Source organism: Tenrec ecaudatus, chromosome 10, assembly GCF_050624435.1.
Source record: "Tenrec ecaudatus isolate mTenEca1 chromosome 10, mTenEca1.hap1, whole genome shotgun sequence".
Classification (NCBI taxonomy): Eukaryota; Metazoa; Chordata; class Mammalia; order Afrosoricida; family Tenrecidae; genus Tenrec; species Tenrec ecaudatus.
This window is the reverse complement of record NC_134539.1, coordinates 107150394-107173358: the sequence shown is the minus strand read 5'-3', so window position 1 is coordinate 107173358 and position 22965 is coordinate 107150394. Positions and strand designations below refer to the sequence as shown.

At 57.8% G+C, this 22965-nt stretch overlaps 2 protein-coding genes across 3 annotated transcripts; both read right to left on the bottom strand.

The window, feature by feature from the left end:
* Window positions 1-443: 443 nt before the first annotated feature.
* MYBBP1A (MYB binding protein 1a) lies at window positions 444-12309 on the bottom strand. Its single transcript, XM_075561160.1, has 26 exons — window positions 12058-12309; window positions 11772-11867; window positions 11151-11234; window positions 10987-11061; window positions 10766-10873; window positions 9512-9687; window positions 9239-9406; window positions 9002-9119; window positions 7652-7947; window positions 7417-7527; window positions 6768-6893; window positions 6446-6610; window positions 6257-6356; window positions 5392-5488; window positions 5154-5305; window positions 4794-4886; window positions 4546-4713; window positions 4296-4463; window positions 4053-4210; window positions 3232-3466; window positions 3020-3145; window positions 2854-2922; window positions 2254-2367; window positions 2046-2147; window positions 1200-1348; window positions 444-1105 (listed from the first exon to the last, which is right to left on the bottom strand). The coding sequence occupies exons 1-26, from the start codon at window positions 12262-12264 to the stop codon at window positions 526-528; spliced, it is 4041 nt and encodes a 1346-aa protein (XP_075417275.1). The 5' UTR covers window positions 12265-12309; the 3' UTR covers window positions 444-525.
* Window positions 12310-16264: 3955 nt separating this feature from the next.
* GGT6 (gamma-glutamyltransferase 6) lies at window positions 16265-19305 on the bottom strand. 2 transcript variants are annotated; one of them, XM_075559199.1, is made up of 4 exons: window positions 19166-19305; window positions 18408-18610; window positions 18211-18324; window positions 16265-17340 (listed from the first exon to the last, which is right to left on the bottom strand). In XM_075559199.1, the coding sequence occupies exons 1-4, from the start codon at window positions 19303-19305 to the stop codon at window positions 16304-16306; spliced, it is 1494 nt and encodes a 497-aa protein (XP_075415314.1). In that variant the 3' UTR covers window positions 16265-16303. The 2 variants fall into 2 exon arrangements, with proteins under 2 accessions (XP_075415314.1, XP_075415315.1); XM_075559200.1 differs by lacking the exon at window positions 18211-18324.
* Between the last annotated feature and the right edge of the window lie 3660 nt (window positions 19306-22965).

Genomic DNA, 22965 nt, shown 5'->3' with positions numbered 1-22965 from the left:
GCGCCTGTCCTTTCAACTCGGCCCTGGGGAGCAGGGCAGGGCAGGGCTGAGGCCAGCCAGTGCTGAGTAGCAGCTGCCTTGTATACAGGCCTGGGGCCCTGCCCAGCCACCTGACCACCAAGGCCTTGTGTGGGTCAGGACCACCGCGCTCCACAGGTGTTCGGTGGTAGCGCTGTCCTGGAAGGGGACTGTGAGGCTTTCCTCCAAGGCCCTTGAGGACCTTGGGCTCTGCACCTTTTAGCTCGCAGCTAAGTACTTAGCTTCCGGTGCCACCCTCGGATGGACGGACACACAAGCCCACAGAGGTTAAGGTTAAGTAGGCCTGCTGGGGCGCAGAGGCCGGGCCCAGTCCAGGGCAGGGCCAACCGTGCTGTCACGCCGGTCCCTGCCCTCTCAGACCACAGTCCTCCCTGCTCCCCGCCCAGTGCCAGAAGGCAGCAGCGTGGATTTCAGCTTGTTTATTAAAACCATGATGTAAAAATAAGGAGTCTCTAGGGCTGATAGAGCCAGGGCTGCACCCAGGGCTTAATTAGCCCCCTTCTTCGGGGGCACCTTCTTCCTCTTGGTCCCACTCCGAAGGACGCTGGGGCTGGGGCTCCCGTTGGCCAGAGGCAGCTTTGTTTTCCTCTGTGGCGGGGTGGGCTGCGGTGACTTGTCCGGGAGCCCCTTCTGAAGCTTCTCGCCAGCGGGCTCTATGGGCACATCTCCGTTCACCTGTGACAGCTTCTGACGTTTCTTCTGCAGCTTTGGGGTCTTGGCAGGGGTGCTGGAACTCGCTGTGGGTGTGGCAGAGGGGCCAGGGCTTGTGCTGTGGGTGCCAGGGGTGGGGTCCTTGGCGGCAGGCTCTCCACTGGCCTGGCTCTGGGCTGAGGCCTTGGCCTTTGCCCTGTGTCGCCGTCTCCTCTTCTTGCCCGAGCTGGGGGTGGGGGGCTGGTTCTCGCCATCAGCCACCGGCATGGCCGCTGGCTCCACAGCCTCTTCCGGTTTGCGCTTCTTACGCTTCTTGGTCTCCGGCAAAAACCCCTTTTTCTTCCGTTTCATGCTAACGGGGCCCTGGGAGTCACTGGGGCTTTCCTTGGCATCCTTCTTCTCAGACTTGGGGCGCCTGCGAGCGAAGAAGAGGAGTGAGACAGGCTCCGTGGAGCAGAAGTGCCCCACCCACCAGCCCTGTGGTCCTGGGGGACCTTCCCCGGACGCACTGGACTCCCAGGAGCTTCATGGCCTGCCAGTAGAGGTCATAGAGGCGGCTGGACCCGGCCGAGTGCGCTCCCTGCTGGAGGTTCTGCTGGAGGCGCGGCTGGAGGTCCTGCAGCAGGGTCAGGATGGGGGTCAGGTCCACAGTCAGCTTCTGTGGAAGGATGGAGGCAGCGCTGTAGTGGTGCTGGGGGGCAGAACCTCTCTGGGCTCCAGCCCTGCATGCTCACCGCCCCCTCTAAGGACCACTGCCTCCCCTGGTGCCCCTCAATCAGGCTTTCTCGCCTAGGGAACAAGGCCCTCCTCTTGGGGAGCTCACAGCCAAGTCTGCGGAGTCTTCACCTCCATTCACTGCTCCTCCCTGGCAGTGTCTTTGGTGGGTACATTGCTGGGACCACAGTGTCTGTATGACTGGGTTATTCTGAAGCCCACTGGCTCCCTCTCCTGGCCTCCTTGTCAAGTGCAGGATGGCATCGACCCACAAGGGCCTCCCTCCCAGCACCTGGCAAGCTCCCTCCCACCTGGGCTTACTCAGTGTCCCCCACCAGACTCCCAACCCTCCCCTTGGGCCCCACTGCTGGGAGCCCATGGATGATGACCTCACCGTCCCCACACTCCAAATACAACTCCCCACCCACAACCTGGCTCCCTCAATCCCCCACTTCTCGGCAATCTGAGCACAAGATGCCCTACCTGCACCCTGGCCAGGTCTCGGCATGACCACTGTAGCTGCTCAGCTCGCCACTAGCCTCCACCCACAGCTGGAACCACCCAGAACCAAGGGTGCCTGCCTGGCTCCTCCCACTCTCCCGAAGCCCCACCCCCACCCTCGAGGAGGGGCGAGGCCTCACCTGTTGGCGGACTGCCTTGAGGAGGATGATGAGCAGTTCCAGGGTGGCCAGCTCCCCCTGCTGCTCCGCCTTAGCCTGTGCCTTACCCAGCGTGCGCAGATTCTAGGGGCCAAAGAGCAGTGAGGCTGAGGTGGTCTGCGGGTCCCACACAGGGGGGATGCCTCCCCTCCCTGCTGCCCACCCCCGGCCCCCGAGGCCCAGCTGTTACCTCAGTGACCTTCCCCAGGACTTGGGCGATGAGGTGCTCCCACTCGCAGCCCTCGAAGGCCCGCCTCAGCTCCCCCATGGACATGGCCTTCTGCAGCAGCAGGCAGGCCTGGCTCTGTGGAAGGCAGAGGGTCACGGGAGGCTGCAGGCACCCAATGCCCAGCCTGCCCAGGTGGTTGGGGCCCACTATCACGGGTTCTTGTCCTGTCTCCTGGTACAGGAAGGGGGGAGGGCTGGGGTACAGTCAACGGTCCCAAGTGGAGAAAGGCTCTCAAACTGCGAGCTCCCAGCCCACCAGCTGCTCAGTGCCCTCTTCTTCCAGCGTCCTGGGTGTGGGCCAGGTGAAACGGCAGCTGTGCAGCCCACCCTTCCCCCTGAAGTGGGGCCGTTCCTGCCCTCATTCACTCTGCCCGAGGTAGGGAGAGAGGCCCAAGCATGGCCGGCCAGCAGCCCCTGCAAGGAGCAGGTGCCACACAGGCAAGGTCAGCAGGCAGGAGTAACCCACCCTAACCTCCCGGACATCAGCGCTCTCCCTCGGGGCCCACCAGTGCCACCCCCCCCCAACAAGGGGCAATTGGTGTGGGCTGGGGGAGTCCGTCACCTGCTGGCGGGGCCGTGTGGGGCCAGTCACGTGCTGCATCATGACAGGGAGCAGATTCTTACAGAGCACCTGTGGGGTGTGGGGGGGAAGGTGGGCAAGTCAGGGTCGAGGTAGGTGGGTGAGGATTGAGCCAGCCCCAGGGTCATGGTGGCCGCCCCACACTCACAGGGTGCCGGCAGAAGAGGCTGAGGAACATGGGGACGCTGAGGGGGCTGTTGCGCTTGGTCAGGAAGGCACTCAGGGCGGAGGAGTACACTGGGGTCACACGCTTCAAGTCCAAGCAACTGGTAGCCTAGGCCAGGTGAGAAAGGGGTGGTGGGTGCCAGGGAAAGGGGGCACGCCCTCCCGCCTGCAGTCTTCCTGAGTAGGCCTGCTCACCTCTGAAGCCGTGGCCTTGGCTTTCTGCTTCTTCGGGGTCTTGGCAAGCGGGGCACTGGCGGTGTTTCCCTTCAAGACCCGGAGCAGGTAGAGGGAGGCGTTGAAGTAGTAGAGAGCCACGGAGGAGTCGGCCTGGCGGCCAGCCTGCTGCACCAATCGCTCCACTTGGGCGTACAGCGCCTCCACATGGTTGCCAACGTCGTGGCAGTAGTGCCGGTTGCGGCAAAGGTGGTGCCTGCAGGGGTCAGGGAAGAGCTGGTCAGGACGTTCTCCGCCCTTACTCCCTGCCTGGAGTGCCAACCCTCGGCCCACCTCACAGCTAGGAACAGAGAGTCCTGGAGGGAAAAAGGGTCGCAGACGGAGGTTCAGAGGCCCCGTGAATGCGCACAGAGTGTGCGGGGCTCAGGGTGCTGGCTGAGGGCAAGTCCGAGGGGTCAGAGTTATCTGGGTGGAAGCTGCATTGAGCCAGGCACCCCCACCCACTGCAGACCTCCCACCCATTCTCCTGGGCCCTGGGCAAAGGGGGGTTGTGTCTGTGTGCCCTGAGGGGAGAGACAGGACTCTGGGTAAGTGGGCTCTGACCACCAAAGCAGGGGTGGGTGGGTGCGTGACAGCACATGGGAGTGGGTACAGGATGGGTGGGTCTGCTGCCTGGCTGAGCAACCTGTCCAAATCCCCCTCCCCAGGAGGGCCCTATTCTAGAAGGTCCCTAGCCCCAGAGGCCTGGGGCATGAGCCTTTCTGGCTGAGTGGCCGACCTGCCGTTCCAACTGCACCTGGCACCCCAGCATCTTGCTGGGGTCCTGCGCTCCGCCTACTCACGTGAAGATGCGGGCCGTCTTGTGCAGCAGGTCCTGCTCCTGCTTGGAGCTGCTGGTGCGCATGCTGCGGCGGATAATGGTCAGCAGTGGCTCGAGCAGCTCCAGCCCCAGCGGGCTCTCGGGATGCTTGGTCACCAGCACCTCGACCAAGTCCAGCACCTGCAGCCAGAGAGGCGGGCCCGGCTCAAACAGTGGGGGGGGGGCTGGGGGAGGGGGGGAAGGCCAGGGCCAAGCAGCTGCTCACCTTGATCTGGAAGTCTCGCCGGAGCATCTTCTCCTTCTGCACCCTGTTTTTCTCGTCCTGCTTGGCCTGGATGCGCAGCTTCTGCTCGGCGAAGAGGCTGGCAAGGTTCTGGTCCAGGGCCATCATGGCCTCGTCCCCCAGCTCCTCGTCCTCACTGTCCTCCCCGTCCTGTGGAACAGAGGCCCAGCTGTCAGCCTGATGCGGCACAGGCAGAGACCGTGGGTTCCCAGAGCCCCAGGCCCCGGCTCACCAGCGCCTTCCCCGCCTGCAGCACCGCCATCAGCTGCTCCCGGAAGCCCTGGTCCACGTCATCGTCCCGGGCCTCCTCGTCGCTCTCTTCCTCTTCTTCCTCCTCCTCCTCCTGGCTGCTCTCCTCCCCGCCCTCCGCCTCACTCGCAGAGCCATCCTCGCTCTCGTTCTGTGAATGACACACGCATCAGCAACCCCTCGGCCGAGCATGGCACCCTGCCCTGCCCGCCCCACGAGAGAGGCAAGCACCTCGGGGGCCTTCGTCTTGCGTTGTTTCTCGTCTGCATCATCAGTGACCACCACGCTGTCCTCCTCATCCTGGACCTTGTCTGGATTCAGCACCTGTGGAGGGTGCCCACATCTGCCACCCTGGCCCTCGGCTCACTAGGCCCTCCTGGCCACCTCCTCCCCACCCCCAGGCCAGGCCAGGCCCTTGACAGGTCCCTGTATCAGGAAGGAGAACAGAGAGCGGGAAAGAAGGTCCTACACTCACATGCCCAGTCCCAAAACGCTTGCTGGCCTATCTGATGACTTCCCAAAGGCTCCTAGGCCCCTCTCTGCCACACCCCCCAACACACTGACTGCAGCAGCCTGGTACCCAAGACTCACATCCAGGATCAGCTGCAGGGCGCGTGGAGTCAGGTGGGTGCAGATGTGGCCAAACACACTTCGAGCCACCTGGCGCATCAGGTGGCTTGTCTGGGCCAGGAGGGCCAGCAGGATCTCCACCATCACCTCCACCCATGGAGGCTCCTGGGCATCTGCGGGCAGTAAGGGACCAAGTCATGCTTGGCGTAGCGCGTGTGTGCACACAGAACAGCACACACACACAGGGGGCAGGACCTACCAACGGCCTTGGAGCGCGTGCGGCGTGGCTTCCCGCCCAGGCTCTTCTGGATGCAGGCCTGGATGTCAGCCAGGTCGCTGCAGCTCTCTGCGGGCGTCTGTGGGTAGCAGGGCACAAGTCAGAGGCCAGTCACCCTCATGCCCAGAGTGCTGTCACAGGGCCCTGGGCACCAGGGAGGGGAAAGGCGGCCACAAGAAATCCAGCAGGTCCCAGGTTCTCTGATGTGAAATGCAGGTCATCCGCCCCCACCCAACTTGGCTTTGTGACGACACATCCAAACCATCAGACACTGAGACCCATATTGCTGAGGACAGCGGGACGGAAGACAGGGCTCCGGTCTTAGGGCATGTAAGAATTGGGGACAAAAGCCTGGGTCATGCTGACACCAATTTTCTGCCTGTGTGATGGGAGCAGCCCTCTGCTTTTGTTACCCCCCCTTATCCAGGGCCAGACTCACCCCTAACTACAGTGGCCTTTGTCCAGATCGGCCATGGCCCCAGGAACTTTGTGGATGGTATGAAAGAGTCCAGGAAGCATACAGGCCCACTGCCAGGCCAACGAACCCCTATTCAACCAGGCCACGAGCTAGACTCGGAGTGCCTAGGACCAAAAAGGAGCTTGCTGCACACGCTTAAGCAGCCCTAACGGCAGCTCCCCTTTGGGGACATCAGGGTCAGACGTCTCTGGCAGCAGGCTGCCCCGTCGTGCCCCTGGTTACTGAGAAGCCCCGCTGAAGGGGTGTGGAAATGGGATGTGATGACGGAGAACACAGGCAAGGCTGGGCCCCAAGAGAAGAAAAGCTTAATCCGTAACCTCAGGAAGCAGCCCACCCCGGGAACCAACCACAGGCCCTGTCAGTGCGTACCTTAAAGAGGTGGATGCCCACCAGGAGGAGCAGGTGCTGGAAGGCAGTGGCCTTGGCCTCTGAAGAGCGAGCCTCTAGCTCCTTGTGCGTCTGCAGCATCCTGGGAAGAGGTGGGTGTGTTCTCAGGCCCTGGTGTCAGATCCCAGGGTCCCCGCCTGCCGCAGGAAAGCCTCTGCCCTGCCCGCTCACCGGTCCCAGGCCTGGCGCTGCTGCTCGGTGAAGGGTGTCACAGGGACCACGTTGCGGCTGTTCAGTAGGTTGTCTGCGAACTGCACCAGGTGATAGATCCAGGGCTGCCCGTTGGGGGACTTGCCCGGGACCTGCTTGAATTGTGTACTGAGGGCCTGCAGCAGACTGGGTGGGGGTGGAGTGGGCGAGGGTCACTGGCTGGACTGCTGCCAAACCCGGGGCCAGTCCCTCCACCTCTCTATCTCCAGGAACTCACTGGGCCTGATTTTCTTCCTAGCTGAGACTCCCAATCTACTTCTGCCCACCAGCCACCCCTGCCCACCTGAAGAAGGCACTGCAGACCACCTCCCGGGTCCGGTTCTCCAGGGGGAAGGAGATCTTCTGCTCAGTCTCGGGGATCTGGGAAGTGGGCTTCTTGGTTTCAAAGAACGAATGGAACAAACAGAACCTGGAGGTGGGAGGGCCATAGCGTGAGCCCAGGACAGTGCCAGCTGGGTCCAGGCTGCTGTCTTGGGGTGGCACCAACAGGCATGGCTCAGGGGCAGCGAGGTGGGGGGAGAGGGGCACACTCAGGTGTGAGCTGGTCTCAGCACGTGCTGGTCAAAGATGTGTGGAAACCCCATTTGGAGACAAGACAGGTTCAGGCTATCTGACCCCAGAAAAGTCACACCTCCTGGAATGGGGGAGGATTAGAGACGGGCACCTGGCCTCATGCCTGGTGTAGAGGATGCAGGTGTTAGGTTTCTTTTCAGGTCCCTGGACTCCCTACCATTCCAGCGCCCCTCCATCCAAGAAGGGCCACTGGCTGGTGCCTGAGGGGCAAGAATGGTTTGCTCCCCCCCCCATGCCTTCTGCAGGCTTCTGGTCCCAGAGCTTCCAAACTGGGAGGGGCACCAGACTCACTTCCTTCCCGCCCCCCACCCCCCACAGCCCCTTATGGTCTCGGGGGTGGGGCTGAGCACACAACGTACCTGGCCACCTCCTGGACCAAGGCCGATTCCTTCTCCACCTGGGAGTTCTCCACGATGCTGACCAGGCGAAGGATGATCCACTTCCGCAGCCGGAACACAGTTCGCTCGGGCCTGGGAGCAGGAGCCGGTGCCACAGAAGCATTTAGGAGAGCTGGAATGAGGCACCCTCTGCCCCACCTTGGCATCAGGGCAGCCGAGACCTCCCGCTCCCCCCACCCCCGGCAGGCCCACTCACGAGTTCACAGATGCGTTCTGGTGCTTCTTCTGGTTACGGGTGCTGAAGTCCACCAGAGAGTCAAGGGTGGGCTGCAGAAACATGCCCCGCAGCCAGGCCACGTAGTCCTGGAGGGCGCGGGGATTCAGGAACCGGATGACCCGCCAGAAGGTGGGCACCACCGGGTGGCCCTGGTTGGTGATGGAGGAGAAGGCCACCAGCATGGCCAGCTGCTGCTGTGGGTCATCCCGGGTGCCTTCCAGGAAGGCACTCACATACTCGTCCATCTCGGGGGCAAACCTGAACCGCTCCGGGAGCTGCGGGGAGGGAGGACGCGCAATGCTAGCAGAGGGCTCAACTGTGGGACTGCCTGCCTCCTCAACAAGCTGAGCCGAGGGCCAGGAAGGGCCCAGCGGGGCTTAGCCTGGAGTCCTTTCCACTGCCCCTGCAGCAGTTCCTGTCCCCCCCACTTCTGGCTTCAGAAGCCCCCACCCCCTCTTCCTGGCCTGAGGCTTAAGAGTCCAGAAGGAGTCATCAAACCGACCTGGGTTCCAATTCTGCCTTTGGTCGCCCCTAGCTGAGTCACCCCGGGGCTACAGCATCACCACCTCACGTGTCTCCCACATGCTGGGCAGCGTGCCTCACGTCTGCACGTACCCAAACCCAAACCCGAGGCCCTTGAAACATCGCCCACTCACTGCAGCAGCACCCACCCCGTGGGTTTGAGAATGCTTTAATGGGAGTAGAAAGCCCAGTCTTTCTTCCTCAGAAGCTGGTGGTTTCAAACAGCTGGCTATATGGAAACAACTATACCACACAGCCCTTTTGGCCAGGTGCCCACATGGCACAGCAGTTACAAGATGGGCTGCTAAGTGCAAGGCTGGCAGTTTGAACCCATCAAAGACAGGGCTTTCTATTCCCATAAACGGTTACAGTATCAGTGGGTAGTTCTCCCCCTGCCCGGTAGGGTCAGTCGCTGCAAGTTAAGGGGGACTCAGATCCGGCTGGTTCTCAGGGCCCACTTGATGTTCCCCCAGTCTCGGAGGAAAGAAATCATTTCATTCTGTGGTCCTGGAGCCAGGCCCAGAGAAGCCGGACACCGTGTGCAAGGCTGTGCCAACGCTCCAATCAGAGGGAGGAGGGAAAGGTGGGTGGGAGGTTCAGCTACACGCTTAAGGCGAAGGAAGGGAGAGGCGAGCCCCAGGCCACTATATATCCCTGTCACAAAGTTAAGCACACGGGGCACCTAGCCTGACACCACAGCAGAGCCACCTCCTTTGGAGAAGCTGGCTGAGCCCCGAGGAGGTCTGTCCCGTTAGCTGTTGCCCAGCCCTTGCTGGCAGTGATGAGGCAACAGAGGGGTGCACCCACCTTGGCAATCACCAGGTGCTCCCCATATTGCTGGGCCACGGCTCCCCGCAACACCAGCTGCAGCTGCTTCTCGGACAGCAGAGGCAGGGCTGCCCCCAGCAGGCGGAAGCACAGGAAGCTAACAGGTGCGAGACAGAGCCTGGTCAGAGCCCGTCAGCTCCCTGGGGGACCCCAGGATACCACCCAGACCCTTGCCAGGCAAATGGGGAGCGTCCAGGAGACCCACGCCGCCCCTACCTGGCGGGCGGGAACTGCTTCTTCAGCAGCCCTTGCTCCAGAACCTCGTTCCAGAACCTCGTGAACTTGTTCTCCTGAAGCGCCAGGCGCAGCAGGCTGAGAGCCACGGCAGGCAGCTTGCGCTCCTTCTTCACAGACGAAGCGGCCACCTTTAGCATGTCCACCAGCCTGGAGAGAGGGCGGGGGCTGCTCAGGGACACGGCCCAGCAGATGGGGCAGTAGGAGTGCCATGGCCCCAGGGAGATAGAACCAAGCCGCCCACAGCCTGCTCACTTGGGAATGTTCTCATCTGAGAACAGGTCAACGGGTCCCAGCAGCTTCTCCAGCCTCGCGGGCACCTTCTGCCGGGCTAAAAGGAAGAGCTCCAGGCTCTCAGGGGAGCTGAGCACCACGGCCAAGTTGGTCTTAAGCACCTTGGGCAGGATCTCCTTCAACGTGGCTTCTGGGACCTGGGGCCAGGGAGACAGCGCTGAGGGCGGCTCACTTGCACCTGAAGGTCACGTCTTAGTCTCGCCTCCCTGAGGTAAGTCCTGAGGGACCCTGTGCTACCATAAAGGTCCCAGCACATGCCACAACCCACCGTGCCGGGTGTGGGTTAAAGAACTTCAAACCCAATCCCGGGAAGCTGGCACTGACCAGGGCCAGCCCTTTCAACAATCCCTCTCTGGCTTTTAAGCCCAACAGACTGACCGACCTGCAAACAAGGAGTGGCTACTGCATGTGTTGGAATGGGACCGTACTCCCCGTGGACTTCAAGGCTGTGATAGATTTCAGGGGCAGAGTGCCAGCCTTTCTTCCCAGGCACCTCGGGGAGCAGAGCACCTAACCCTCTACTCCACCAGGACAGTCTTCCAATAACCAGCCCCTTTCTTGTACAAGAAGCCCCAAGCTAACAGGAGGGCTGGAATTAGATCCTAGGTCCTTCTGACTTTGAGGCCGGGCTGTGCTGAAACCATGGCTATGACAAAAGGGTCTTTTGTGTTGAGCTGGTCTATCTCCCAAGTTAGGATACCAGAGTCCTTAGGAGCCAATCCAACGGCAAATAACCACCATGCCACACACGCATACACTTGCCATGTGTCAGTACGGTGGCTGCAGACCACAGTGGCTATGGAGCCCTTAAGGATGCAGCCAGTCTGAGGGGAGATATGCTTGAGGTGTAAAATATACTGGGTTTCCGACATGGAGTGCGGAAGAGCTCAGCTTGTTTTTCTGTTCCCCACACTGGCCGCATGCTGGAAGGATAAATTTGCCTTTTAACGTGGTTCTTGGGGCCCTGGGCTACTAACCACAGATCAGCAGCTGGCCACCAGCAGCAGCTCGGCTGCAGAGATGGGCTTTTTACTCCTGCAGAGAGTTACAGTCTCGGGGCAGTTTTCCTACAGGGTCGCTGTGAGTTGAACCAGCTCAATGGCAATGATGTCATCTTTTGGAGGGGGCAGTTCTTAGTAAACACCTGCCCATGGATTTCTAGGACAGTATTGCCAAGGTCAGGGTGTGCCTCGCACCCAGAGGCCGAGCCCATACCTCAGAGAGGATGTCCACCAGCGCCTTCTGGGGCTGCTCCTGTAAGTGGTTGCGATGATGGGCCAGGACCTGCAGCAGCTTCACTGACTTCATCAGGGCCTCCTGGTCCTGACACCCACACGGAAAGGCAGAGGAAGTGAGCAGAGCACACCCCTGCCTGCCACCACTCCCCCACATGCCCCAGCTGACAGGATCCCCCTAGGAATCCCCCAAGTTCTTACCTTTACCAAGCGTCCTGACTGGAAGAGGGCCAGTATCCCAAACAGGTGTGCGAAGAGAGCAGGTCTCACCATCGCCTGGGAAAAGGATTCCGGGCACAGGTACTCTAGCACCCCTCCTCTTACCCTAGATCCACCCCACCCCAACCGCTGCTTCGCGATCTTACCTTCTTCACCTTCTGCAGGTCATATTTCTCCTGTATCTGGTCCAGGACACTGCATAATGGGATTTCTTCGAAAGCCTGTAGCAGCTGCCAGGTGTATGTGACAAGAAGGACTGAGTCCAGGGGAGCTTCCTTGCCACCTCCCAGCAGACCTCAACCTCTTTTCCCTTCTCGTGGTATCCACCCCAGGATACCTCTGACAGACATCCTGTGCTGATGGACTCCCGCTGAGCACAGACAGCTGGACTTGCCTTCCAACCCATCTTCCACCCCCCCACCCCGTCTCCTAGGTCCTCTCTTGCCCCTAGTCTGTTGAACTGAGCATGCCAGATACCTTACCCCAACGTTTGTTCTGAGCCCACCCCAGGTCTGTGTTCTCACTGCCCTTCCAGAAGAGGCCGGTGGGTTTCCCAAAGTTCATGCTTCCCAATCCATGGAAACCAAACGAGTTTCCATCACCTGGTTTCTGCTCACGCTCTGCGCTGTCTGTGCCTCCACGTGCTCTGTGCTCTCCCGGTGGCCGCATCACCAACCTCTCCTTCAGACACCCTTCGCCCTCTCCCGATAGATAGTTGAGCCACCGCCCCCCTTGCCGCGGTCTACACAGGAGACACCACCACTTACCTGTGCCAGGGCCAGGCTGTAGCAGGGCCGGGAGGTCTCTCGACCGCTTCCGAGGCCAGTGACCAGGCGCTTCAGGGCATATTTCATCTCAGATCCCTGCAGAACCACGCGCACACCTCGTGGGACCCGGGCCCCGAGTCCTCCCGCCACCGCGCCGCACCCTTGACAGGCTGGGCCTGCTCCCGGAGAGGCAGCCCGGCTCGGGGCCACGTGCCCGCCCTCCCAAGTCGAGCCCACGCCGCCACCGCGTGGCGGGACGGGATCGCTCGGCCCCCGACCCGCACACCTGTGGCCGAGCGCGCAGATACTCCAGCAGCTTCTCTGTGGCCGCCAGCCGCGTCTCCTGCTCCGGCTTCGCAATGTCCCAGAAGAAGTCCAGGAACTCCCGGCTGTGCTGCAGCAGGCCTTGGCGGTCGGAGACCGGGCCATCGCCCTTGGGAGCCTCTCCGGGCGCCACGGCCTCAGCAAGGCCCGCACTCTCCATCTCCGCCATGCTCGAAGAAACACGTGGACGCGGAAGACCGCCCCTTCCAGGTCAGGTCTCGGCGCCTGCGCACGGGAGCGGGAGCTGACGGGGCGGAGGGGCGGGGCATGCGGGCGGGGGCGTGGCCTGGGGGCGGGTTTGGGTGGGTGGGGGCGGGGGCAAACGAATCTGAGCCAAACCAGAGCACCGCTTCTGGGCCGGGAGTGACCCGTGCGCCGGGAACTTTAAACTGTGAGCCCCAAGGCATTGCTCTCGCGGGTTTCCTCTCCGGTGGGAGGAGACAGCTGACCAGCGAGTAACCAAACACATTTCCAAAGAGAAAATAAATAAGAGAAGTGTGAAAAGAGAGAAATTATAAAGAGCATGAAAGCCATCAGAGGGACGCTTCCAATTCTTTAGGCCAGTTCTTCATTTGGCTTTAGATTTTAGATCGGGTTAGGGTTTACAAGAAAGGGTGGGAGATCCCCAGTTCTCCGTACCTCCCCTCAACATTGTTTCCACAATCGTTACCGTCGTTCAGTCCTGCGGTCCGTTTGTTTTACTTGGTGAGCCGATATGGATACATTATTGCGAGCTAACGCCCATTGTTTACATTCGGGTCCCCTCTTCGGATTATAGGGTCAGAAGGGTCCACCATTTCCGTACTGCACAGAATCCGGTCACAGCACTGAAATCGTCCTGTGCGCCCTCTGGCTCCCTCATTTTTGTATTCAATAGCCTAAACAGCGAATCTAACCTGTCTGTCTGCTATGACATTGTGGTGGCCAGGAGATGGCATTGCAGAGGCTGGGGGAGGCTGGCATGGTGGGTCCTCTGAACAAGATCTGGCAGGATCCTCGGCTGGGGGCAGGTTAATCCAAAGAACAATTTCCATTTAATTTTCTTTCTGTCCTTCCGGGCTTCCCACGATCAATTCCTGACCACTTTGCTCTGATAATCCCAACTCTGACAACAATGTAGCTTTACACACAGCTTGGGAAGTTACACATCCGAGACACTGGCTTCAGACACTTCCATCAGAAATGTCTCAATGTTTCCAAGTACGAATTTCTTAATGGCCTGGTCGTGCAACAAATAGTCTGCCCATGGTTGCCACAGCCTCTTTTTGGCACAACCGATGTTTCTCCTTTTCTTTGCCACCTCAGAAGCGAGGCCTCAGGAGCAGGAGCTTGGCTTCCATTCTGAGTGTGCAGGGGAGTCACTGGAGGGTTTTATGCCGGGGGCAAACCTTCATTAGACTTTGGTCTTCAAAGACTATTCTGCGCCTGTATTGAAGATAAAGTGTGGCCAAAGCCCATCTGTAGGCAACTGCACATCCCCTTACAGAAGGGTTGCGTGGAAGAGACGAACCAGTCAGGGTGCAGTAGAGCACCGATGAAACTTACAACTTTCCTCTAGTTCTTTAATGCTCCCTCTGCCCCCGCCCCCACACTATCATGATCCCAATTCTACCTTACAAATCCGGCTAGACCAGAGCATGTACACTGGTACAGATCAGATATATATATATATAAAGATGAATGTGGGAGGGCAAAGATAGAAGCAGGGAAGCAGGGAGAGCAGTTGGAAACCACAGTAGATGGACCGGGATAACACGAGAGCAGGTCAGATTCAGGGGAGTGGAGGGGGTAGGTGTGGTGAGTTAGGCCGGTGTTCAGTGTTGGATGGCAGCATGCACTGTGGCCAGCAGTTCACACCCACCAGCTGCTCCTCGGGAGAAAGATGAGGCTGTCTGCTCCCATAAAGACGTAGGGAAACCGTACATTGGGTTGCTATAGGTTGGATGGTGGTGGGTTCCAGGGGAGGTTAGGAATGGTACAAGACAGCTAGCCATGTCTGTGACTGCTCCCAGAAAGTTCAGTGATTCGACACCACTAGCCATGCCAGCAGATAAAAATGTGTTCTCTGCTTCCCTGAAGCTCCCAGCCCAGAGCGCTCTATGGGGCAGTCCTAATCTGTCCTCCAGGGTCACATGAGCTACAATGATGGGCATGAGTTGGTCATGGGTGAGAGCCCCTGGCTGGTAGAGACAGAAAAGCATTTGGCTACTAACCGCAAAAGGAGTCGCTAGCCCTCAGCAGCCCATGCCCACCAGCTGTCCCATGGGGGAAAGCTGGGGTAGTCTGCTTTCCACCCTCTCGGGGTGGTTGGACTCTCTCCTGCAGGCTCACTGGGAGATGGAATTAGTTCATCGGGTGATTGTGGTTGGTGTCCACCCAGGGGTGCTCCCAAAGACCAGCCGTTGAAACCACTATGAACTTTTTAAAAATATCACCTAGAGGGGATCGAATCGACACCGGCCATTTGAAAGATGACACAGGAACCTGAGGGGACAGAGTCTGCGTCAGGAGCCCTGATGGCGTTGTGATTATGTGCTGGGGTGTTGGCTGGGCTGCCAACTGCCGGGTCAGCTGTTGGGAACCACCAGGTGCTCCGAGGGAGAATGATGGGCACATGGGGCTCTCTTGCCCATGAAGAGTCACAGTCTCGGAAACCCACAGGGGTTTCTACAGGGTTGTCATGGGTTGGAATCAACTGGAAGCAGTGAGTGAGTGGATGTCCCTGGAGGAGGGACAGTTAGGAAAACGAGGTTGTGAAGGGTGGGACAACGTGGAGAATGTGATCAGAGCCACTCACTGCACAGGTGGGAATTGTGGGAGTGTGGTCTGCCGTGTGTATGTTCAACAACAGGATCAAAGGAGAAAATAAAGGATTACAACAGAAACAAGCAACAAATCGCAGAGTGCAGTTTGTCCCAACACATAGAGGATGCTCTTTTTAAATTAAAAAAAAATTTTTTTAATGGTGAGTGATGATTTGGGAGCCTGGGAAGAGGAAAATGGGGTGATTGTAACAGGCTTGGAGACCAAGGTGTTTAATAGGAGGGGGGCTTGGCTGGCCACTCCCAACAGGGTGAGAGGACTGAGAAAGTAGCTCCAGAGGGTTGTGAGCCCAGACGTACCCCGCCCTCAGGGCCGCCCATGCACCCAGCTTTGGCCCCTCAGCACCCAGACCTCAGGGCATCACTACTCACCCTGTTGGGAAAAGTGCAATCATGTTGGCTGTGCACGGGGGTTCTTGGGCACGTGGGGTTCTTGGGTCGTACACATGCTTAATTCACTCTGTGTCTAACCGGTTGCAAGGTTGTCCTTTCTGTGCCTCAGAGGCACCTCGGAAGAAAGGCCTGGTGACCTGTTTCTGTCACTGAAAGCCCTGTGGAGCCCAGTTCTACTTCTGACTCTCATGGAATCACTGTGAGTCGGAATCATTTAGACCAGCGGTTCTCAACCTGTGGGTCATGTCCCCTTTCGGGGTCAAATAACCCTTTCACAGGGGTCGCCCAATTCATAACAGCAGCAAAATGACAGTGATGAAGTAGCAATGAAAATAATGTTATGGTTGGGGGTCATTGCAACCCGAGGACCTGTGCTAAAGGGTTGCGGCATTAGGAAGGTAGAAAACCGCGGATTTAGAAGATTTTCCATGTATTCCAATGGTGGCCCAGGAAGCAGGGAGCGGCTGACAAGGCCCCGGGTGGGGGTGGGGTGGGGGTTCTCCCACCCAGGTTGAGGGGGGGGGAGGTACTGACTCCAGCTGCCTCAAAGGCTCATGGGAAATAAACTAGGCCAGGAAGAGAGGAGGTGTGTATTTTGTTTCCTGCTTCTGCTGGAGGGCAGCAGAGGGTCATCTTGGCATGCAGGAGACAGTGCTGTGGAAACCAGGCCCAGGGTGTCCCAAGGGGCAGATAGAGATCCTGGTGACACCCCAGGATGCCACATGGGCATCCTAGGCCAAGGCATGGTGCTCTCCCCTGAGTCCTTCTCAGGATGGAGGCTGAACTCAAGCCCAGGTAGGCTAGCTCTCATTCAAAGCAGGCTCCTTAGCTGAAAAAAAAAAAAAGAAAAATGATCCAGAAACCCGGCAGGGATGCCTGGAAGCTAGAGCTAGCTCTGAATGCCCAGAGAACCAGGTCACAGGTGGGCCTGGGAGCCAGCAGTGAGTACTTTACAGATATGCCACTACTCTGGGCCTGCCAGACCCTCCTTGGTTAGAAACCCTGAAAGGGGCAGCAGCCAGGGGGTACACTGGAGACATGAGCGTGTTCTGCGTGGCTTGTCACCTGGAGCAACGTCCCCTGGCCGCAAGTACTGGGGCCCTCTGTGGGTCCTTGCTGGTGGTGGTGCTGGTGGGACTGAGTTTGGGGTGCTTCCAGATGCCTGAGCAGTGCACTCATCACGGCCCTGGCCACCTTGGGGGCCCCGGAAGCTACCAGCCCCAACACATCAGCCTCCATGTCATCCGTGTTGCTGCGGAGAAGGAGGGGGCAGGCCCAGGCACTGGTGGCAGAGCTGGCCACCAGGTCGCTGAGCAGAACCCCCGTGCTGGGGGACAGGCGTCTGGAGCCGAAGGAGCTGTTGACTGAGGTGGCGAGGAGGAGCACTGAGCCACGGCCGTCGATGGCAGCCAGGACACTGCTCCCAGGGGCCCCGGCGGCTAGCGGGAGTGGGGGGCAGGAATCCGATCTGGGCGCCCTGGAGTGGAGGGCCTCCTCCAGCAGGGCCAGCAGTTCTGGGCCGGCTGATGGGCTAGGGGTGGTGAACAAGGTGCCCTGGGGCAGTGACAGCTGCAGGGCTGGCTCCAAGGTGGGCATGGGCTCAGCAGAGGGGCCCTCCAGCCCCAGGTCACTGGCCATCAGACTCAGGAGGGCCTTCCCAGCAAGGCCTGGGGTTGGGGTGAGCGCAGCACTCTGTAACATAGCTCCCAGGCTGGGGTTGGTGGTTCGGGTCCCAGGGCCCAGGGGGCTTCCGTCAGCATGGCAAAGCAGGGGGCAGAGTCCCTTGGAGCCCTGGGCTGCCAGTGCCTTTGCCAGCGGTTCATCCACCAGGAAGCCCTCCTGAGCCAATGTGGTGGGGCCCTCCAGTAGGCGTGGCCAGGGTAGGTGGCCCAAGCGATCATGTAGCAAATGCAGGGCAGGCAGAGCTGAGGGTAGCCCTAGGCCAGGGGCCAGGAACTGTGCGGGGCCTGGGGTCAGAGCCTTTGAACTGCCTGAGGAGCCATTGTGGAAGAGGCCCCAGAACATGGCACCTGGAAGGAGACAAAGGGTCACACAGAGACTAGGGACACTGCCAGGACATGGGTCAGGGTCACCCAGCAGCCCCAGGTGAAGAGTCTCTAATTTGTCTGAAGTTGAGCTTAGGGACTCAGACTGAAATCAGGGGTGACTGATCAGTCCTGGAAATGGGCCAATGATCAACCTTCAAAAAACACAAACTCGCTGTCAGCAAGTCAATTCTGACTCAGCAACCCTAGATTAAGGCAGCCCTGCCCATGTGGGTTTCTGAGACCGTCCCTGTTTCTGAGACCGTCACTGTTTCTGACACTGCCACTGTTTCTGAGACCGTCACTGTTTCCGACACTGTCACTGTTTCTGAGACTGTCAGTTTCTGACACTGTCCCTGTTTCTGAGACTGTCCCTGTTTCCAACACTGTCACTGTTTCTGACACTGTCACTGGTTCTGAGACCATCACTATTTCTGACACTGTCACTGGTTCTGAGACCATCACTGTTTCCGACACTGTCACTGGGTCTGAGACTGTCCCTGTTTCCGACACTGTCACTGTTTCTGACACTGTCACTGGTTTTGAGACCATCACTGTTTCCGACACTGTCACTAGTTCTGAGACTGTCACTCCTATGAAGACTCATCGTCCTCCTGTGGGACTGCTGGTGTTGGATCTGCTTACTTTGTGATTAGCTGCCCAACACAAAGTCACGATGCCCCCAGGGCTTCCAGACCAGCCTTGCGGGGTGGGTGGTGGCAGTCAGAGCTCATAGCCTAGGGACCAGTATCACTGCCTGAATCCTACATCCTACACACAGAGCAGCCTGAGTGAATTTCAGGTCACAGGCCAAACTGGGGTGGGGTGCCCTGTCTGGGGTGGTGGGTCACTGACCTAGTCCTGTGGTGTGGGGATGTACCACGGAGAGGCACAAGGCTGCTCCAACTCCAGCGTCCACGACATTGCCTCCGGCCACAAGCAACTCCCGGCCCATGGCGGAGCAGGCCTCTGCAGCAGGGAAAAGGCCATCGGGGGTGGTAGGACCTGGGGCCCACGGGCCCTTCCCACCCCTCCTTGTCCCCAGCACTGACCAGCAGGGCTGATGATGGCACCGTGATGGTACACGCCCGGGATATGGGAGTGCCCGGTGGGTGGAGGGCCCACAGAGCCCAAACTTTCGGCGGATCCTCTTCTCGCCTGGAATTGCCACGCTGCCAGGGACAAGGCCACGGCCAGAAGCAGCAGAGCCGCCAATATTCGGGACCAGGTTCCCAGGGGGCTATGGGTCTTGTACCTGCAGAGAGGGGTGTCCTGAAGCAGGGGTGCAAGGGACAACTAAGAGCCCACAGAGACTCCAAGACAGGCTTTCAGTGGGATCTGATCTGACCAGGGAGGAAGTTTCCAGCATGAGGGCACCTCCCGGACAGAGGCAGAAATGGAGGACAGGGAGGGAGGGAGGGGAATGGGGGAGGAGGTTGGAGAGGCAAGATGGAGCCTGCTGGGTAGAGGCCTGGCAGGGAGGCACAGAGGCCTAGGAGCCTGTGCAGTGAAGCAGGGCCCAGTTCAGCAGAGTCAGGCTCCAACCTGTTTATCAGGTGCTTCCTGCACCAGGTGGGGGTTGGGACCCTGTGACTGGGTAGGAGGCTGGGGCTGGCTTGGTCCAAATGTCCTTTCAGTCTCACATACCTCTGTGAGTCTGTTGCCTAGGCTTTTCTCCCTTAGCCAGAAAGCTCTTGGAGCTGAGTATGGGCTTGCCAAGGCTCCCTCCCCCACCCCCACCCCAGCACTCGAGATTCCAGGGAGAGGGACTCCCTAGCCTCAGATATGGCCTGCCCGCTCCCCAACTCACCCAGAGCTGTGCTGGAGCGTCCTAGGATGGGGGACCAGGGGTTCTGAGGTCTCCCCCTCTTCCTCCTCCTCCTCAGAATCCAGGTATGACTCCCAGAGTAGCAACTGCTGGTAGTACACGGGCCCTGCCTCCCGGTCCATGGTCACCCCAGCCTCCTGCCTGCTAGCCCTCCCAGGGGAGTCTCAGGAGGCCGGTCCCATGACAGTGGGTGGGGGTGGAGGCGGCCTTGGGGAAGGGTGGTGGTAGAGTGGAGAACAGGTCTGGGCAGGGCATGGGGCCAGGGCCCAGGGCGCTCTCCCACAGGGCCACAGCACAGTCACTAGCCTGAGTCACACTACCTGCTGGCCTGTATAGTGGGGCTTGACTTGGGGGATACAATCACTGTGTAGTCTGGCCGGCACTCAGCATGTGACTAGGTTCCATTATAGGCCTGTCTGGGCTAGGGATGCGGTTAGGTCTTAGCATGAGGCCATTCCAAGCTCTGTTTGGGAACAATTTCAATTCCTGGAGTGGCATCTAGATGGCTGTATGTCATGTGGCTCTTCTCCCATAGGTGGTGCTACAGATCCCCACTGGGAGTCCTGCCCAGGAACCACAATAGTCCTCCTCTCCCCCCCCCCACCTCCCCCGAAACCCCAAACCCCAATTACTGCCACCGAGTTGCTCCTGATTCCTAACGATCCTATTCCTCCAAGCTGGGGTTCTCATCAAGGATCTGCTCTGCAGGAAAATTACACAGCGCCCCCAAACAGCACCTGGATGAGCTGCGGAGGCCAGTCTTTATTATTCATCCAGCAGTCATTACTCGGCTGACGACCACCCTTGGCCGTGACCATCTCCCACCTTCTCCACCCCTGCCTCTAACACCAGACCCTCCAATTTCACACAGATGCACCCAGGCAGGTGCCCAGAGCCTCCAAGGTTCTAGCACCAACAGCGATGCCAGCTTCTCCCACGCTGCTCTCTCCCCCCACCTATTGCCCTGGAACAGCCGCTGCACGAGGAAAACATCCTGCCTTCTTCCCGGTCTGCTTGCACTTTTTGCACACATTCCCCACCCCCCTTCTCCTTCGCTTTTGCTTCAGCCTGGTCACTCTGGACAGCATGGACACACAGCGACCTCTGATCGATGCCTCTTCTAGAATGTTCTCGGCAGTGCTACCTGGCACAGCCCTACAGGGGAAACCCCATAAGGAGTCCTTGCGTGGTACTCTCAGCCGCAGACCACGAGACCGGAGGTTGAAGCCCGCCGGGAAGAGCCTCCAAAGAAAGGTCTAGCGATCTATTCTGGAAAAACAACAACGACAACACCGCCATCCAACATCTGTACAGCTTAATACAACTGAATGACGGCTTGTGCTAAGATTTGTCAGCGCTCCCCCAATAAATGATTAATTAAAAAGAAGAAAGCCACCGGAGACCTTGTGGAGCAGTTTACTCTGACACAACATACGGACCTTCATTTATTCGGGAGCTCTTGGCTCCCCAAGTATTGAAGTGTGGCGGGGGTGGGGGTAGGGGGGAGGGTTAGAGGCAGCAGCAAGGATCTTGTTTTGAAACGCCTTTAGGCTTGTTATGTGTGTAAGGCTCATCCAGTGTCATCCATCTTAAGTGTTTCCAAGACTCCCTAGTTCACCTTGTTGGGTGACCAGGGCGTGGGCTGATAATCGGCCTCTCTTCCTCCCCAAGCAGCCCCCGCGGGGGCAAGGGGGCATTGGCTGCTAACCCCGAGATGGGCAGTTCCAAAACCACCAGCCGCTCCTCGTCAAGAGTCACAGACCCAGAAGCTCACAGGGGACAGTCAGAGGAGGGTCGCTGACTCAAAGGTAGTGACTTGAGCTGCTTCCACCCCAGCTGAAGCCTTACTATCATCCCTCCAGGTGGCGCCCTTGGGCAGGCCCTGTGCACACTCTTCCCCCCCCCCACCCCCCACGCTTGCTCTCCGGATGTCCCCTGGAACCATACATCTTTTAAATTAGATATATTTTTTAAACGAGCTTGTGTGTCACAAAAGAATCCTAGTCATTTCGGTTTTACTTTTCTTCCATTTAGAGCAAAGGAATCTGGGGTTTTAAGGCTGACCGACGTCTCTTTTAAAAAACTGTTAACTTTATTTTGCACATCTCTGTTTTCTTTTTCTTTGTGAAGCATAATATTCGCAATTCTATGCGGTTGCTCAGCTTCATCAAATCGAATCAGCAACATTAGCCCATTAAACCCCCATCTATGTGGCTTTATTTCATTAGGCTGTTTCCACCTTCCTCCATAGTGACTTGTCTGTCTCTCCCATCATCCCCACCTCATCTCACCATCATCTTTAAAATCTTATCCTCTGGGGTGAAGAGCATTTTTCTTTTTCTTTCTTTTCCTTTATAATAATGGTGAGTCTGTTCTGTTGTGCTCTTTATTTCCTCAGGTAGGGTATATACACCAAGAAAGGGTTTGCAGGATCATAAGGCATTTGCATTTATTTGCATTTGTTTAAGGAAGCACCAGCCGATTTCCATGGTGGTTGCATAATAGTGGTTGTATAATTCTACAATCCACGAGCAGCATACGAGTGAGCATTCCGATCTCTCCACATCCTCTCCAGTATTCATTATTTTTTCTGTTTTTAAAAAGTTTTGCCAAGAGAGTTGGTGTGAGGTGGCATCTCATTATTGTTTTAATTTGTATTTCTCTAATGGCTAGTAAATTCGAACATTTCTTCATGTGATTGTTGGCCACCTGGATGTCATCTTTAGTATGCAAGTCTTGTGCCCATTTTTATTAGGTTCTTTGTATTTTTCTTATTAAACTGTTGGAGTTTTCTATAGATACCAATACCACATTCAATATATGGGACATATAGAACACTTTCATCATTCATTATTGCACACATGTATCAGAAATAATTTTCTTATTTTTTTAATTGTACAAATCTTTTAAAAAATCATTTTATTAGGGGCTCATACAACTCTTATCACAATCCATACATACATCAATTGTGTAAAGCACATTTGTACATTAATTACTCTCGTCATTCTCAAAACATTTGCTCTCCACCTAAGCCCTGGCATCAGCTCCTAATGTTTTCCCCTTCCTCCCCGCTCCCCCCTCTCTCATGAACCCTTGCTAATTTATAAATTATTATATTGTCATATCTTGCCCTGTCCGACGTCTCCCTTCACCCACTTTTCTGTTGTCCGTCCCCCAGGGAGGAGGTCATATGTAGATCCTTATAATCCATTTCCCCTTTCCACCCCACCCTTCCTCCACCTTCCCAGTATCACCACTCACATCACTGGTCCTGAAGGGATCATCTGCCCTGGATTCCCTGTGTTTCCAGTTCCTATCAGTACCAGTGTACATCCTCTGGTCTAGCCAGATTTGTAAGGTAGGATTGGGATCATGATAGTGGGTGGGGAGGAAGTATTTAGGAACTAGAGGAAAGTTGTATGTTTCATCGTTGCTACATGGCACCCTGATTGGCTCATCTCCCCGAGACCCTTCTGTAAGGGGATGTCCAGTGGCCGACAAATGGGCTTTGGGTCTCCACTCGGCACTCCCCCCTTCATTCATTATGATTAGACTTTTTATTCTTTGATGCCTGATCCCTTTGACACCTCGTGATCACACAGGCTGCTGTGCTTCTTCCATGTGGACTTTGTTTCTTCTGAGCTAGATGGCTGCTTGTTTACCTTCAAGCTTTTAAGACCCCAGACACGATATCTTTTGATAGCTGGGCACCATCAGTTTTCATCACCACATTTGCTTATTCACCTGCTTTGTCTTTAGCGGTTGTGTCTGGGAGGTGAGCA